General features: G+C 39.7%; 1 protein-coding gene across 9 annotated transcripts in view; it reads left to right on the top strand.

The window, feature by feature from the left end:
- Positions 1 to 14,633, top strand: part of SLC26A7 (solute carrier family 26 member 7) — a 196,338-nt gene that overhangs the window by 155,308 nt on the left and 26,397 nt on the right. For 8 of the 9 annotated variants that reach the window (XM_054018074.1, XM_054018073.1, XM_054018075.1 and 5 more), the window contains 4 exons: positions 1,401 to 1,504; positions 2,562 to 2,616; positions 2,703 to 2,806; positions 7,646 to 14,205. In XM_054018074.1, the coding sequence (XP_053874049.1) occupies positions 1,401 to 1,504; positions 2,562 to 2,616; positions 2,703 to 2,806; positions 7,646 to 7,681 (299 nt within the window). In that variant the 3' untranslated portion in view covers positions 7,682 to 14,205. Of the gene's footprint in view, positions 1 to 1,400; positions 1,505 to 2,561; positions 2,617 to 2,702; positions 2,807 to 7,645; positions 14,206 to 14,633 lie in introns of those variants that run through there. The other variant, XR_008443824.1, reaches the window with a different exon arrangement.

The following is a 14,633-nucleotide window of genomic DNA, read 5'->3' as shown; positions in this document are numbered from 1 at the left end:
ACATCACACACCCTGAGCTAAGTTCGGCTCTGGCGTAAGAAGCTGTAGAGGATGCTGCCATAGCAATAAGGCATTCTTGGCTTTGATTACCTCTGGGTTTTAGATTACTCACAGGATGGAATTAGTGCCAATATAAATCCACACCATGCTGGAACTCTTAAGTCCCCTCAAGAATTTTAAATCTCTTTATCTATTCTGTCACAACCTTTTAACTTTACACATCTTTATATTCAAGCTCCCATCTTTTCTGAAGTGCTTTGTATCTTGTAGTAATTAACTTTTAAGTTAACATTTTTTCACAGTATGGCATCAATAAATACATTAAAAAGAAGAACAGGAGTACTTGTGGCACCTTAGAGACTAACAAATTTATTAGAGCATAAGCTTTTGTGGACTACAGCCCACTTCTTCGGATGCATAAGTACTCCTGTTCTTCTTTTTGCGGATACAGACTAACACGGCTGCTACTCTGAAATAAATACATTTTGTTTCCTACTTTTCCCTATTACGAAAGCCCTAAAATACTTGGTCTTATCCCCAATCCAACGAAGCAGTTAAATATGTCCTTAGTTCTAAATATGTGTGTCATCCATTTGATTCCAATGGGATCCTCAGGGTATGTCTACCCAGGGCTAAAAGCCCTGCAGCAGAGACATGACTGGCCCAGGTCAGCTGACTCGGGCTCATGGTGCTCGGGCTCTGAGGTCCTGCCAGGGTGGAAGCTCAGAGCTCAGGCTGTAGTCCGAGCTCAAATGTCCAAGCACAACAATTTTTAGCCCTGCAGCCTTAGCCCCATGAGCCCAAGTCAACTGGGCCAGCCGGGGTTTTTTTATCCGTGTAGCTGTACTGAATAGGGTTAAATTCAGGCATTTGCTAAAAGGCTTTGCTGGCCTGGGGCCTTAAGCACAGACTGATTAATGTTTATTTGTTGCTTTGAATATGTACAATGCTATATAAATGCTAATCATTCTTATTACAGTGGACAAGAACTATTAATGATCCAGTCCCTCTCCTTGCCACCATAGGCTCATTCCCTACATCTGTTAGAACATTCACCAGGCTAGTTTTGCAATTTATGACCAAAGAGGCTTCCCCCATTTCCCTAGGGAGACTATTCGACTGCCTAATATTTCCCCCTGACAAGACATTCCCTGATATCCAGCCTAATCTCCCCCTTTCTTAATTTCATCCCATTATCCCACTGATACTGCTTCACACCAATTTTTCTACTGTGTACCTGAACTAAGCTATTCCATTGCTTGATATTTTTTCACTATACAACAGAAAGTTTTGCAACATGGTATTTTCCATTTATTTTCAGAGAAATGTCAATATTCCTTATTCCTATGGAGATTCCAATAGGCATTTCACACTTAACAGTATTTCTGTCACATGTATAGGTGAGCTGTCATTACAGCCATGCCCCAACGAGAGATGTGCTTTAATATTAGACTGCAGTGGACTGACTTTCTTTGACTATACCGGAGTCTCTGTGCTTCTTCAGGTATTTATATACATTTTATATATACAAAACTGGAGCCAAAGCCATGTTCTCCTCACTCACGCAAGTAGATCCAATAGGATTCCTTGTGTGAGAAAGGTGGTCGTAGATTTGATATTTAAACTGAATTGTGTTTACATTGAAAATTAATGTTTAATGGTTTGGGGCCAGATCTTCTGCAATCGCTCCCCCAAGCCCCTTCTTTTTTCATCTAAAGCAGATTTAGGGCCAATATAAGACCTGGTGTAGTTGCATTGACTTCAGTGGAGTGGCATATACTCACAAGAAGCCTAAACTTGGCCCTTAGACTTTTGGTTTTTATTTATGTGAAAATATACTTTCTAGCTAATCCATTGGAGTTAGGTTTTAGTGATCACTACATTTTGTTCACATCTGTGTTAGAACAGCACTGAGAACGGTAGAGTTCTGGCCCAGGAATGGGGCCCCTTTGTGCTACTACAGTAAAAATAATAAATCTAATGATAATAGTGATCATTCAGTTATATACAGTAGTTCGGAAATTACTTTCCAAAAGCTAATTCCTGTTGGTGCTGTTGGGATTGAATTTAGTGGAAGATATTTACTGGGTAACGACTAAATTAGGATGGCACAAGCTAGCCCTAAATAACTTTTGCTCTTCAGTCTGATCTGCCAATCCTTGATCCATCAAGTTCTGGTTGTAGCTTCCAAGCTGCCCAATTGTAATGTAGAATGGATACGGGTGGCTGTAGAACGCATCTAATTTCATGGAAATTTCCAAACGAGAATAAAGCTACTGAACATATAAATGAATAGCTGGATTAATCCTAAAAGGAAATGAAGGACTGTTCTTCTGTTGTATTTAACAGTGTCATGCCATACTGGGGAAATTACTGAACCAATAACTTTGTATTGTTTATATTATAGAATGGCTCCCTCTGGTGTCAGTTTTTGGTAAAACTTGAATCCATTACAGCATGTTCCTTGTTTTGTTTTGAATATCTAAATTATTTTGAGCATTTTATTCACAGTCAATGCCTCAAACAGTTTTGTAAAATCTTTATTGTTGTCACTCCTTTAGATTTACATGGATTTTAAAAACAGAAGTATCGATGTGTTACTAGCACATTGTAAAGGCAAGTATCAGGCCACAGACAAATTTTAATAGTACTTTAAATGTTCACATTATCTTTTTAATGTTCATGTATGTGTCTTATCACAGCGTCCTTGGTAAAAGCAATGCAGTACAGTGGAAATCTAGGATCTGAAAATCCTATCTTCTTTGAATCTGTTTCCTCTGCAATTGGTGCCATTCATTTAAACAGGGTGAGTTTTAAAGCGGTGATAGGTGACATCCAAAAGGTTCAAAGGCTTGGTTTGGGTGCTTATAAAATTTGCTGCAGTGTGAAGTCCCATACATCCAGTGAGTCCTTTGGACACAAACCTACCTTTCTACCCACTCTCCCCCACCAAACAACTCACTCCCATTATTAATGTTTAATTTTTACAAATGACCACTGGCTGGTGTTCCAACCTCTAGACTTCAGTTATCTGATTCTCTCTTCACACCAGTCCCTCCCCTTCCTTTAGTGATGACTTATGGATCTTGGTAGCTTTTTGGCTTAGGTTCTGATGCCTCTATGCTCTGGTGCATAATACAGTCTAGATTACACCAAAACAGAGTTACACAGGTGCTACTGAGTTCCTCAGCTTGAATTTAAAAGGATGGGGGGAAGGAAGGCATTTTGGTGAGAGTCTGCAGATGAGAGAACAGACGATTCTTGAAAGGCAGCAGAGAGAGCTATGTGGGTGCGTGAGGGAGGCTTGGTTCAGGAAACAAAGGTTGAAGCTTGAACCAGTTTTTATTTGGTAAAAAACAGTTTTTGTATTCCTTGTTAAAAGAAGTATAAAACCTGCTCTATGCTCATAATGTAAACAGTAGAAACCTTTTTCGTTGTAATGCCTTTTAAACTGTGTACACTGTAAACAATGTGCTTTCCCATAGCTTGACTCAGCAATACAGAGATGGCAAGAAGTCTATTTAGAGCTCCCTCCAAGAAAGATTAAACTAGTCAAGGGTCTGAGTATTTCTCTGTTGCTGTAAACAGGCACATTCTGCTACTTAGGTTATAAATGCCTCCTCTCTCTCCTCCACCAGCAAAATCCCTCTTCATTGATCCACCCCATTAAAGTGCATTGGTGATATTAGTGTTGTGGATTACAGAATGAGAGAATTATGCCCAGTTCATTGTTTTCACACCATTTTATATTTAGGACTACAAGTCTTAGTGAAGTAGGGAACTGGGGGGGGGGGGGGGCAAAAAATGATGGACCTCAATGTTGCTGACTGGGACAATTACTTGTTATTTTGTCAGGTTTTGCATTTAATAGGAGTGTTGTAAGAACATAAGAATAGCTATACTGGGTCAGAACAATGGTCCATCTATCTCAGTATCCTGTCTTCTGGCAATGGTCAGTGCCACATGCTTCAGAGGTAATGAGCAGAACAGGGCAGTTATCGAGTGATCCATTCCTTGTTGTCCAGTCCCAGCTTCCGGCAGTCAGAGCCTTTGACAGGGTCCCTTAGCAAAGGTTCTTAAGCAGAGTAAGCTGTCATGGGATAAGAGGGAAGGTCCTCTCATGGATCAGGACTGGTTAAAAGATAGGGGGAAAAGGGTATGAATAAAAGGTCAGTTTTCACATTTGGGTCCACCAAGAATCTGCACTGGGACCAGTTCTGTTCAACATATTAATAAATGATCTGGAAAAAGGGGTAAACAATGAGGTGGCAGAGTTTGCAAATGATATAAAATTACTGAAGATGTTTAAGTCCAAAGCTAACTAAGAAGAGTTACAAAGGAATCTTACAAAACTGCATGATTCGGCAACAAAATGGCAGATGAAATTCACTGTTGAAAAATGCAAAGTAATATACATTGGAAAACATAATCCCAATAATACATACAAAATGATGGGATCTAAATTAGCTGTTACCACTTAGGAAAGAGATCTTGGGAATCTTGGGACAGTTCTCTGAAAACATCTGTTCAGTGTGCAGTGGCAGTCAGAAAAGCTAACAATGTTAGGAACTATTAGGAAATGGATAGATAAAACAGAATATATCATAATGCTACTATATACTCAGACACCTTGATACTGCGTGCAGTTCTGTTTGCCCTATCTCAAAAAAGATATATATATTAGAATTGGAAAAAGTACAGAGAAGGGGAAAAATGATTAGGGGTATGGAGCAGAGGACAGATTAAAAGAGACTCTTCCTCTTAGAAAAGAGATGACTTGGGGGGATATGATAGAAGTCTATAAAATCATGACTGATATCAGAGAAAATGAATGTGGAAGTGTTATTTACCTCTTCACATAACACAAGAACCAGGGGTCACCCAATTAAATTAATAGGCATCATGTGTAAAACAAATATAAAGAAGCACTTCACACAATTCACAGTCAACCCGTAGAATTCATTGGCAGGAGATGTTGTGAAGGCCAAAAGTATAACTGGGTTCAGAAATCAGAGGGGTAGCCTTGTTAGTCTGGATCTGTAAAAGCAGCAAAGAGTCCTGTGGCACCTTATAGACTAACAGACGTATTGGACACCATCACAGGACCTAACCAGATCAGCCACACCATCACCGGTTCATTCACCTGCACGTCCACCAATGTAATATACGCCATCGTATGCCAACAATGCCCCTCTGCTATGTACACCGGCCAAACTGGACAGTCCCTACGTAAAAGGATAAATGGACACAAATCAGATATTAGGAATGGCACTATACAAAAACCTGTAGGAGAACACTTCAATCTCCCTGGACACACAATAGCAGATTTAAAGGTAGCCATCCTGCAGCAAAAAAACTTCAGGACCAGACTTCAAAGAGAGACTGCTGAGCTTCAGTTCATCTGCAAATTTGACACCATCAGCTCAGGATTAAACAAAGACTGTGAATGGCTAGCCAACTACAAAAGCAGTTTCTCTTCCCTTGGTGTTCACACCTCAACTGCTAGAAGAGGGCCTCATCCTCCCTGATTGAACTAACCTCATTATCTCTAGCCTGACTCACTCTTGCTTGCATATTTATACCTGCTCCATGAAATTTCCACTACATGCATCCGACAAAATGGGTATTCACCCATGAAAGCTCATGCTCCAATATGTCTGTTAGTCTATAAGGTGCCACAGGACTCTTTGCTGAGTTCAGAAAAGAATTAGAGAATTTCCTGGAGGATAGGTCCATCAGTGGCTTTTAGCCAAGATGGTCAGGGATGCAACCCCATGCTCTGAGTGTGTTAAGCTATAAAACATAACGCTTTGAACTTACAAAGCAACTTTCATCTGAGGCGCTCCAGATACTTCAACATTAATTAACCCTCATAACACTCTTATGAGACAGATAGGGAGGTCAATTGACTTGTTCAAAGCCACAGAGGCAGTTGGTGGCAAGCTGGGAACAGAATCCTGATATCCAGTGCCACCCTCCTCTAGTGATGCTGCAAAATGCAAAAGTTTCAGAGGTGCCTTAAAAAGCTTGTATGGGCCCCCAAAAACTTGGATCCTGGATCAAGTTCCCAATCTGAACCAGGAATTGATTTTTGTTATCTACCTCCACCACTATATCTGGGCTACTCCTGACCACTCATTTGTCCTCCCTATAATAGGGATTATCTTCCTAAAGCGGCTAATAAAATTTGCCCAGATGTTCACCTTCTAGCTCCTCCCTTCTCCTGATCACCTACTTACCATTCATTTGTTAGAATCCCACACACCCTAGAGCTATCTGCTCCAACTAACCACTCCCTTCTCTACCGTGAGCCAGTTGCACTGTGGCCATTAGAGTTATTGTTAAAAACTCAGTGTTTGCCAGATAGATCCTATATAGTTACTACAGAGTTATTTCTTGTTTTGTGTAGGGGAAAACTGGTAGCTACTGGTATCTGTTGGCAAATGTGAACTTTTTAATGGCAACTATTGCATTTTGTAATATTTCCCACACTTAATTGTACTTCACAGTACATTGCATGCCTAGGAGCTACCCCGAGGTGTGTAAGATCACAGTGCAGCATTGTAGTATTCATCACAGTCAGCTATTCATCATGGCAGGGGGAAGGAAATAGGATGGAATACTTGAGGAAAGGGAGATAGGGGTGTAGAGCAACAGGAAGGACACATGCTGGGCAGATAGAAATGTTGAAAGGTAATAGATTAGATTGTGCCTTATGCATTAGTCAAGGAGTCTTCACCTTCCTTCCTCCAATCTTCCTGAGCAAGGAACAGGGCCAGTTAAAAATGGCCCAAACAAGCCAAGGAATTCTCAAAGGGCTTGGAAGAGGGTCAGGCACAATCTGTCCCCAAGATCCTGCAGAGTGTTGCAGCTCCACATATACACACCCCCAACTCAGGCCAGTGGCTAAATGTTACAGTTGGCCCATTATACTTAACTTGTGTGAAGGAATTTCAAACCTCAACTGAGAGCATTCAATTTACTGGAATTAGGTGTCTTGAAGAAGTGAGGTTTTTACTCACGAAAGCTTATGCCCAAATAAATCTGTTAGTCTTTAAGGTGCCACCAGACTCCTTGTTGTTTTTGTAGATACAGACTAACACGGCTACCCCCTGATACTTGATATGTTCCTTGTTCTCATTACTCCTGGGGATGGGAGAAGATGGCAGAGAAGTAGTATGGGGGGAGAGGAGATGAGGAAGACACCACTGGTAATGGAGTAGAAGGAGCTCCTACTGATGGAAAGTATCTATGGTGTTGTATTTTACGCTTGAGCCTCTGCAGGGGAGAATAGTCTTGGACTGCTAGGGAGGTGGACAGATTTGCATAATGGTTACCTCCCACATCAAACTCTATCATTCTGAAATATCAAGGCTCTTCCACATATATCTGGTTTCCAGCGGTAATGTCATACTGTCTGAATTTTATTAATGATGCCAAGAGGCTTGTGGCTTATCCGTTGTTTTGTTTATAACGAGGATGAGCTGGATAGCCTTTGGATTTATCTCTCTTTTCAGTGCTCGATGTAGATTTGTAAATTAGGTACTTGCTTTCCTACTGTTTCACGTGCTATGCACTCACAATGTGGATGATAATTTGGTAATACATGATAATAAGGTGAACCTTTCTGTTTCTTCAATTTTAGAATTTCAGAAAACTCAGTGATCACAGTGAAGTGTGAAGTCTACATGACGCAGGGTGGCTATTTTGATCTGCTAACATACAGAATGAACTACGGCATTGCTTTTCCTTACATCTTTTTTCATGAGATCACGTAGGTAGTATTTTGTATGCCAAATATGTTTAATGGACATCAGTGCTGCCAAAGATTTCTCTTCAGTTACTGCTGCTGAGAGAGTGTTCATACAATGGATTGTTCTATTGTGGATATATATATAGTATTTTTGTACACGTTTAGATACAAAATATTAGAAAGCAGACATGGGATATCAACATTTTATTACAGTGATTTATATTGTTTTAGCTCATTCTATAGTAACTTAATTTGTAACGCACAACTATAGTTTTGTGCATGGAAGAGTAAGACATTATGAACTTTTGCAAATGATCTGTAGTGACTGGTGCGGTATATGCAGCATACCATATACAAAACCCAATTTTGTTTCAAATATCTGCTTTAATCCTTTTCTTAAAACCAAACACATGCAATAGCAACATCATATTGTATAACCCTGTGCACTTAACCCAGTCCTGCATTTCTTGCACACTTAATCCTTGTATACTATTTAATGCCCAATGGGAGTTTTGGGTGTGCAAAGAATACACTGGCTTAGTACATGTTATCATGTCTCCCTCCAGAGACCGGTGCCAGTGACTATTACAGCTTGCTGTTTTGTTAAACCAGAGGAGTTCGTTAGTTCAAGTGGAAGAAGAGGCTTTTACTTTTGGTTCTAAAGGTCCCAGGTTTGATCCTCACTGATGCGTGTGGAGTCTGCATACGTATGTGACTCTGGCTCAATACACAATCTCAGGCCCAAGAATATTATGGGTCACACTCTCAATTTGTATAAATCCACATAGCTCCATTGACTTTAATGGAACTGCACAAATTTACACCACTTGAGGATCTAGCCAAAACATCATATCATGGAACAGATTTTCAAAAATAGGCCTAAAATTGCACATGCAGGACGTATATTTTAGTGGGCAAATGAGCAATTGTCCACTATGAAGGTGGGATAATGATGTGTTCAGCTGCCCAGTTGCACATGTAAAGGTGGGTCTTGTACATAGAAGCTGATGCATGAATATTTTTGGGACAGCAATTTGAAAGTTTGGCCTTGTAAATTCTGGGTCAGATTTACCAGAGTAAATCAGTGTGTGCTGGAGTGGGGCAGTGTACAGCGTAATCTGTCCCTCTGTAAAATTGAGAAATTGGCCTAATTTATTATTAACCTTCTGATTAAAAAATGAAGTGATTACTAGAGTGCACTGATAGCTATGTGTTATCTAGTTCCTTCTTTCTAAAGGTAAATGTTAGTGTCATTAAATTAAGTCCCCAAAGCATTGCAAAATAAGGCAAGATGACTGTTTGTAGCTAGTCTGAGGTACCTTCAATGCTTTATTTACACTTTACTGATTTGCTGTTTGTCAGAAGTACTGAAGTCTCTCCCAAGAGATTATTGGTTCCATATCACAGAGACAGCACCCACTATTTAATTTTCAGGTAGTTCATTTATATTGTAATGTACTGGATAGTGTGTATGTATACGATTGCTCCTTTACTGGATGGAATCACAGCTGCTCCACTGTTTGTTATTGGTGCTAACCTGTTAACCGTTAAAGGAAATTCTCTTTTAGTTCAAGTGCTACTGCTTGTTAGGATCCGTCCTTCTGGACCAGAATCATCTGAGTTCTCTCTCCATGTTCCAAATGGCTATGATACGCAGCATAGTGACAACCAGGGGAAGCGGGGAAGGAGAAGGGAAGAAGAGGGCAACAGGTATGGATGGTCACAGGACCTCAAGGGGTAGACATCTCATGTCGAGAGAAAGGTAGCCCCATTGGGGGACTAGTCACTCAAACCTCAGAAGAGGCATACCAAAAGGTTTATGAACCTGTCAGAGAACTAGATTTGAGATTTGTGCTGGCTCTGAGTTTGAGATTTTAACATAATTTTTCATCAAATTTTTAAAATTTACTTAAAAAACGGGGAAAACGACAACATTTTTGCCAGAATGGTTTCTTGTTTCAATCAGCCCAAAGTTGCTCTACTAGTTTGAGGTCTGACTTGAGTTTCATTAAAATTTGCAATATGTTATAGATTGTTGTAAGCAGCTGTGACAGTCAACACCATAACACACAAGTCACATTACAACTGAAAACAATGTGCAATACAGAATAAGATTATTCCAAAAACATTTACAACATACAGTGCTGCTATGTATTTATGTATCTGTGATACACACAGAATGAAAGACAAATGTGCTTATGTAAAAGGGTCCAAGAAACCACAGTTCAAATATGTATCTTGAAATACGTTGGATAATGCTGTTTACGGTTATAGGTATCGTGTGGTATTTGTTGATCTGTGAAACAACTGCAGTAAAATGTGAGGGTCCAGTAAGTTATATAGCCCAGCATGAGCCTACTTAAAAAACAGAAAGCAAGAGGAAATGGGAGAGCATATATTCCCCACAACACTCTCCCAGCCTCACTCTGAGCTGTGGATTCCTTCCCCCACCGACTTAAAGGGATAGGGAGGGTGAAAGGAAAGTGAGCAGGACACATGACTTCTAAGAGTCATTTTGGCAAAGCAGAGAGAATGGTAGTGTCAGGCTGCCCTGTTCAGATGGAAGGAAACAGGCAAGATCAAAGTCCAGGCAGCCAGTTCCTGGCAGCAGAGTCTGGCTAGACTTTCCCTGCTACACCAATCCCAACCAGTTATCTCCAGCAGATGTGTGTATTGCAGGAGGCTAGGGAGTATCACTGGTTCCTGACCCTCTGCATGTCTATGCCACGGATGGCTTTTCCCTCATGTTTGTTCTGTCCCTTCACCTGATTAATAAAGATTTTGGGGAGTGGAGGTGTATAATGCTGTATTTCACAGGCTGTAGGGGAATCCTGGAGTTGTTTCCCTCACTGCCTTGTAGATGCTCACAAGTTTCTTAGTCAGACTTTGTTATGGTTGCATTTATAAATGGTTTGTAAAGGGTTGATTAATAAATGTTAAAAGCATGTTACAGGCATGGATAGTATGTTCTACAGGTAGTTGTAAGATCAGTGTTCTAGATGGTTGCAAGCAACATGTTGCCTTGTTGAACTCTATAACAGTCTGTAACAATTGATTAATCATTTGCTAAAACAGCTATTAATAATTTATTAACCCTTTGTAAACTATTATTAAATGTACCCTTAATTGTGGAAGCACCACTTGAAGTTCTATAGTTAAGTTTTGCACATAAGCAAGAGGTTGATCCCCTTCTTTATCTATGAAAGATGCAGCATCTCCTCCCCAAAACTACAGCATTTACTCTACTACAGAGTGCATTTTCTGATAACTTTAAAATAAATCGATTAATGAGTTTAACTTAGAAGATAATTAAAAAAGAGGGTTATTTAAGAAATTCAGCACTCCGCATCAGAGCATTTTTTGTGTTGAAGTACCTTAATAATGGAACAAAAAATGTACCTCAAACTTCCCTTATTGTTAAAACTCACTGAAATTTTCTGCATAAGCTTCATTTGAAAACATTTGGTAGGATTAATGGTCATTTCTCCTTGTTATTCTTCATAACTAAAAGATCCTCTTACAACAGGTGCTAATGAATAACATTCTACTACAGAGAATTCAACACAGAACTACCCTCTTTCAAAATAGTTTCCATTTCATTATTTTCAGTGAGACTAAGGTAATGCCTTAGTGTATGCAGTCTTGTTGTAGCTATGTTGGTCCCAGGATATTAGAGAGACAATATGAGTGAGGTAATTCCTTTATTGGACCAACTTCTGTTGGTGAGAGAAAAGCTTTTGAGTTATACAGAGCTCTTCTTCAAGTCTGGGAAAGATACCCAGAGGGTATGTCACTGTAGTTAGACACCTGCAGCTGGCCCATACCAGATGACTCGGGCTCGTGGGGCTTGGGCTAAGGGGCTGTTAATTGCAGTGTAGACGTCTGGGCTTGGGCTGCAACCCAGGCTCTGGGATCCTTAACCCAAGCTCACAACCCTGAGTCAGCTGGCATGGGCCAGCCGCAGGGTTTTAATTGCTGTGTAGACATGCCCAGAGTGTCAGAGCTAAATACAAGATTGAACAGATAGCTTAACATAAGTAATTTGCACATATTTTAAGGGACCATTCAAGGTGAAGTGGCCCATTAGCACCCCTGTAGTCATAGGATATAAAGGGGATTAGTGGGTTACACATTGTTGTAATAAGCCATAAATCCAGTGCCTTTATTAAGACCATGATTTTTAATGTCTAGCAAAGTTATGAATTTAAGCTCCCAGCTCATCTTTTGAAAGTGTTGTGCAGGTTTCCTTTGAGGATGAGGACTGATAGGTCATGTATTGAGTGATCACTTTGTGAAAAATGTTCACCCACAGGTGATGGGGTGTTTTCGTCTTTTGTCATTTGTCTTTTAACAACCATGAGCCACATTCAATGGGGACCTCATCCTGAAGGAAATCTTTCTTGAACCCCCCTCTTCTGGCCTGCAAACAACCCCCCTAACCTCTCCAAGCTCATCATCAGAGGTAAGCTGCCTACAGACCAGGACACATCAACTCAAAGTGGTGCCAAACCTTGCCAGAACAACAGATGCAAAACCTGCAGGCATATCTCCACTGCTACAATGATCAACACACCTTTTAGGATTCAGGGGTTCTACACGTGCATATCACAACATGGTGTACCTCAACCAGTGCCCTAAAAACCCTAATAACAACTGTGTAGGTGAAACCAGACAATCACTACTCTCTTGAATGAACTCACACAGGAAAATGATAAAAGACAAAAACACCATATCACATGTAGGTGAACACTTTCACAAAGTGATAACTCTGTGTCTGACATATCAGTCCTCATCCTCAAAGGAAACCTGCACAACACTTTCCTTTATTATAGATTATCTCTGTCTTCCCTAAGGCCAGCTGGCAGGATGCAGCAGAACTGAGACATAAGTGCTCATAAACTTCAGTACAAGACTGCAAACTAGCTTCCCCAAAGTTATTCAGCTGACTCAGCAGGGTATAGTGGGTGAAATTCACCCCTATTCAGAGGGTCAATACAAAGTCTATACACTATTTACTAACTTTTAGTGGTCTATTGGCCTTGTACTGGCCCACTGCACATGGGTGAATTTCATCCAGTAGAATGAAGGGACTTAGTTATTGTGCCTATTGAGCCAGACAGTCACTTTTCCATATTCTAGTCTTATCTGAACACCCCTGAAACACCTGGGGACCTGCCACTGTATTAAGTAATAGGGTTTTTAGATAAGTGAGGTTTGGATAAATGAGTTTGTCCTGCAGTCTCAGTGAAGACATTATCCTGCGAGGTGCTGAATTCCCTCAACTCCCATTCAAAGGCATTTCAAAGGGGGCTGGGGTCAACGGGCTAGGGGAAGCTTCATGTTTACTATTAAACAAGTAAAGGAGGCATATAAAAATTAAGCAAGTAGGGGCTCTGGGTGCTAAGCACCTTTAAAAATAAGGCCACTTATTTAGTTGTCTAAATATTAATTTAGATGCTCAACTTTGCACTCCCAAGTCTCAAAGCAGTAAACTTAGACTTCATGTAGCTTATGAAAATCAGTAGTACAGTATTTAGAGTTTGGGTATGTGGCACTTTATAGGAGGGCATTGGCTTGTATTTGTTTTCAAGAGGAGGTCAGTATTTTCAGAGCTCTTATATTTATTTGACATTTTGCTGTCTCCTTTTTTAGGCATTAATTCCAAATCCCTATAATTTGAATTATGATTTTCCCCTCTTAGAATGTGTCCTTCAACACTTACTTAAAATACAGGTATCAGCTTCTACTTCTTAAAGCGTTAGCATTTCATTCATTCCAAAACAAAGCAAGTGAAGATTAAAAAAAATAGAATTCAGAACCAGTGTTAAGAAACAAACATGGTGACAATTATAAATTAGGCATAAAATATGTAATAAGGGGAAGATTGTTAACATTATATTTATGCAAATTAAATAGCCTTAATTTTCATCATATATCTTTCATTTTAAAGGTTATTTGCCCTGATTCTATGATTCAAGTGTCACAAGGTCTGGCTTTAGCTGCTTTGCCGTAATTTATTTGACAGCTCTATATGCTATAAATATATAATGTAATGAGGAAAGGTATCTTCATTGTTTAATGAAAACCTTAATGTGTCAATAGTGTGTACGGATATTGTTTGACATTTACTGGTTACCAAAATAAATTAATGAATTGGTGAACATACCGTATGCCTTGAAAATAATGCACTCCTATGCAGGGAAGCATACTTCCCTCTCTACAGAAAGTGCTCTCTCATAAATAAATGAATGAGTGCAGTTCCAGTCTGGATGTTAAATGGGGCTTTCATCATTAAAATTGATTTTTAGTAAAGATCACATAATCTGCACATTCCCATATGTTGTACAATACGTTTAACGGGGATTTTTTTTGTTTGTAATTTTTTGTATTAGCCTATGCAACAATACATTTATATGGAAATAAATTGAAACATGGGAATTTACAAGTGGAAAGTGAAAAATGTCCTCATTATTTCAATACTTAACAGGTTTTACACTTTGTACTAAACACTCTGTAATGATGTCTGGTGCCTTCTCTAGCCTCATAATGTATTAAATCTTATTGAGGATATAGAAAAGTTGCACTATATCCAGAGGATCTGCTTCCTCATGGGTTGCAAGGAAACTCTCTTGATAGATATTTCTTTCTACCTCCAAATAACCAAACATAGAAATCTTGGGCCAGGCTTTCAAAATGTGGCCTCTGTTTATTGATGCACTCAGTTTACACATAGTCATTTGGATGTGCCATTTTCTTTGCACTATTGCTTCTGTCTGCAGATGCTAGAGACTGTATATGCAATAGGGAATAGGCCACTTCATCTTGATTGAATTGGCCTCCTTAGCACTGACCCTCCACTTGGTCAGGCAACTCCCATCTT

This window comes from Malaclemys terrapin, chromosome 2 (genome assembly GCF_027887155.1).
Source record: "Malaclemys terrapin pileata isolate rMalTer1 chromosome 2, rMalTer1.hap1, whole genome shotgun sequence".
Classification (NCBI taxonomy): Eukaryota; Metazoa; Chordata; order Testudines; family Emydidae; genus Malaclemys; species Malaclemys terrapin.
Note: the sequence above shows the minus strand (reverse complement) of the source record. Positions and strands in the feature narration are given on the sequence as shown.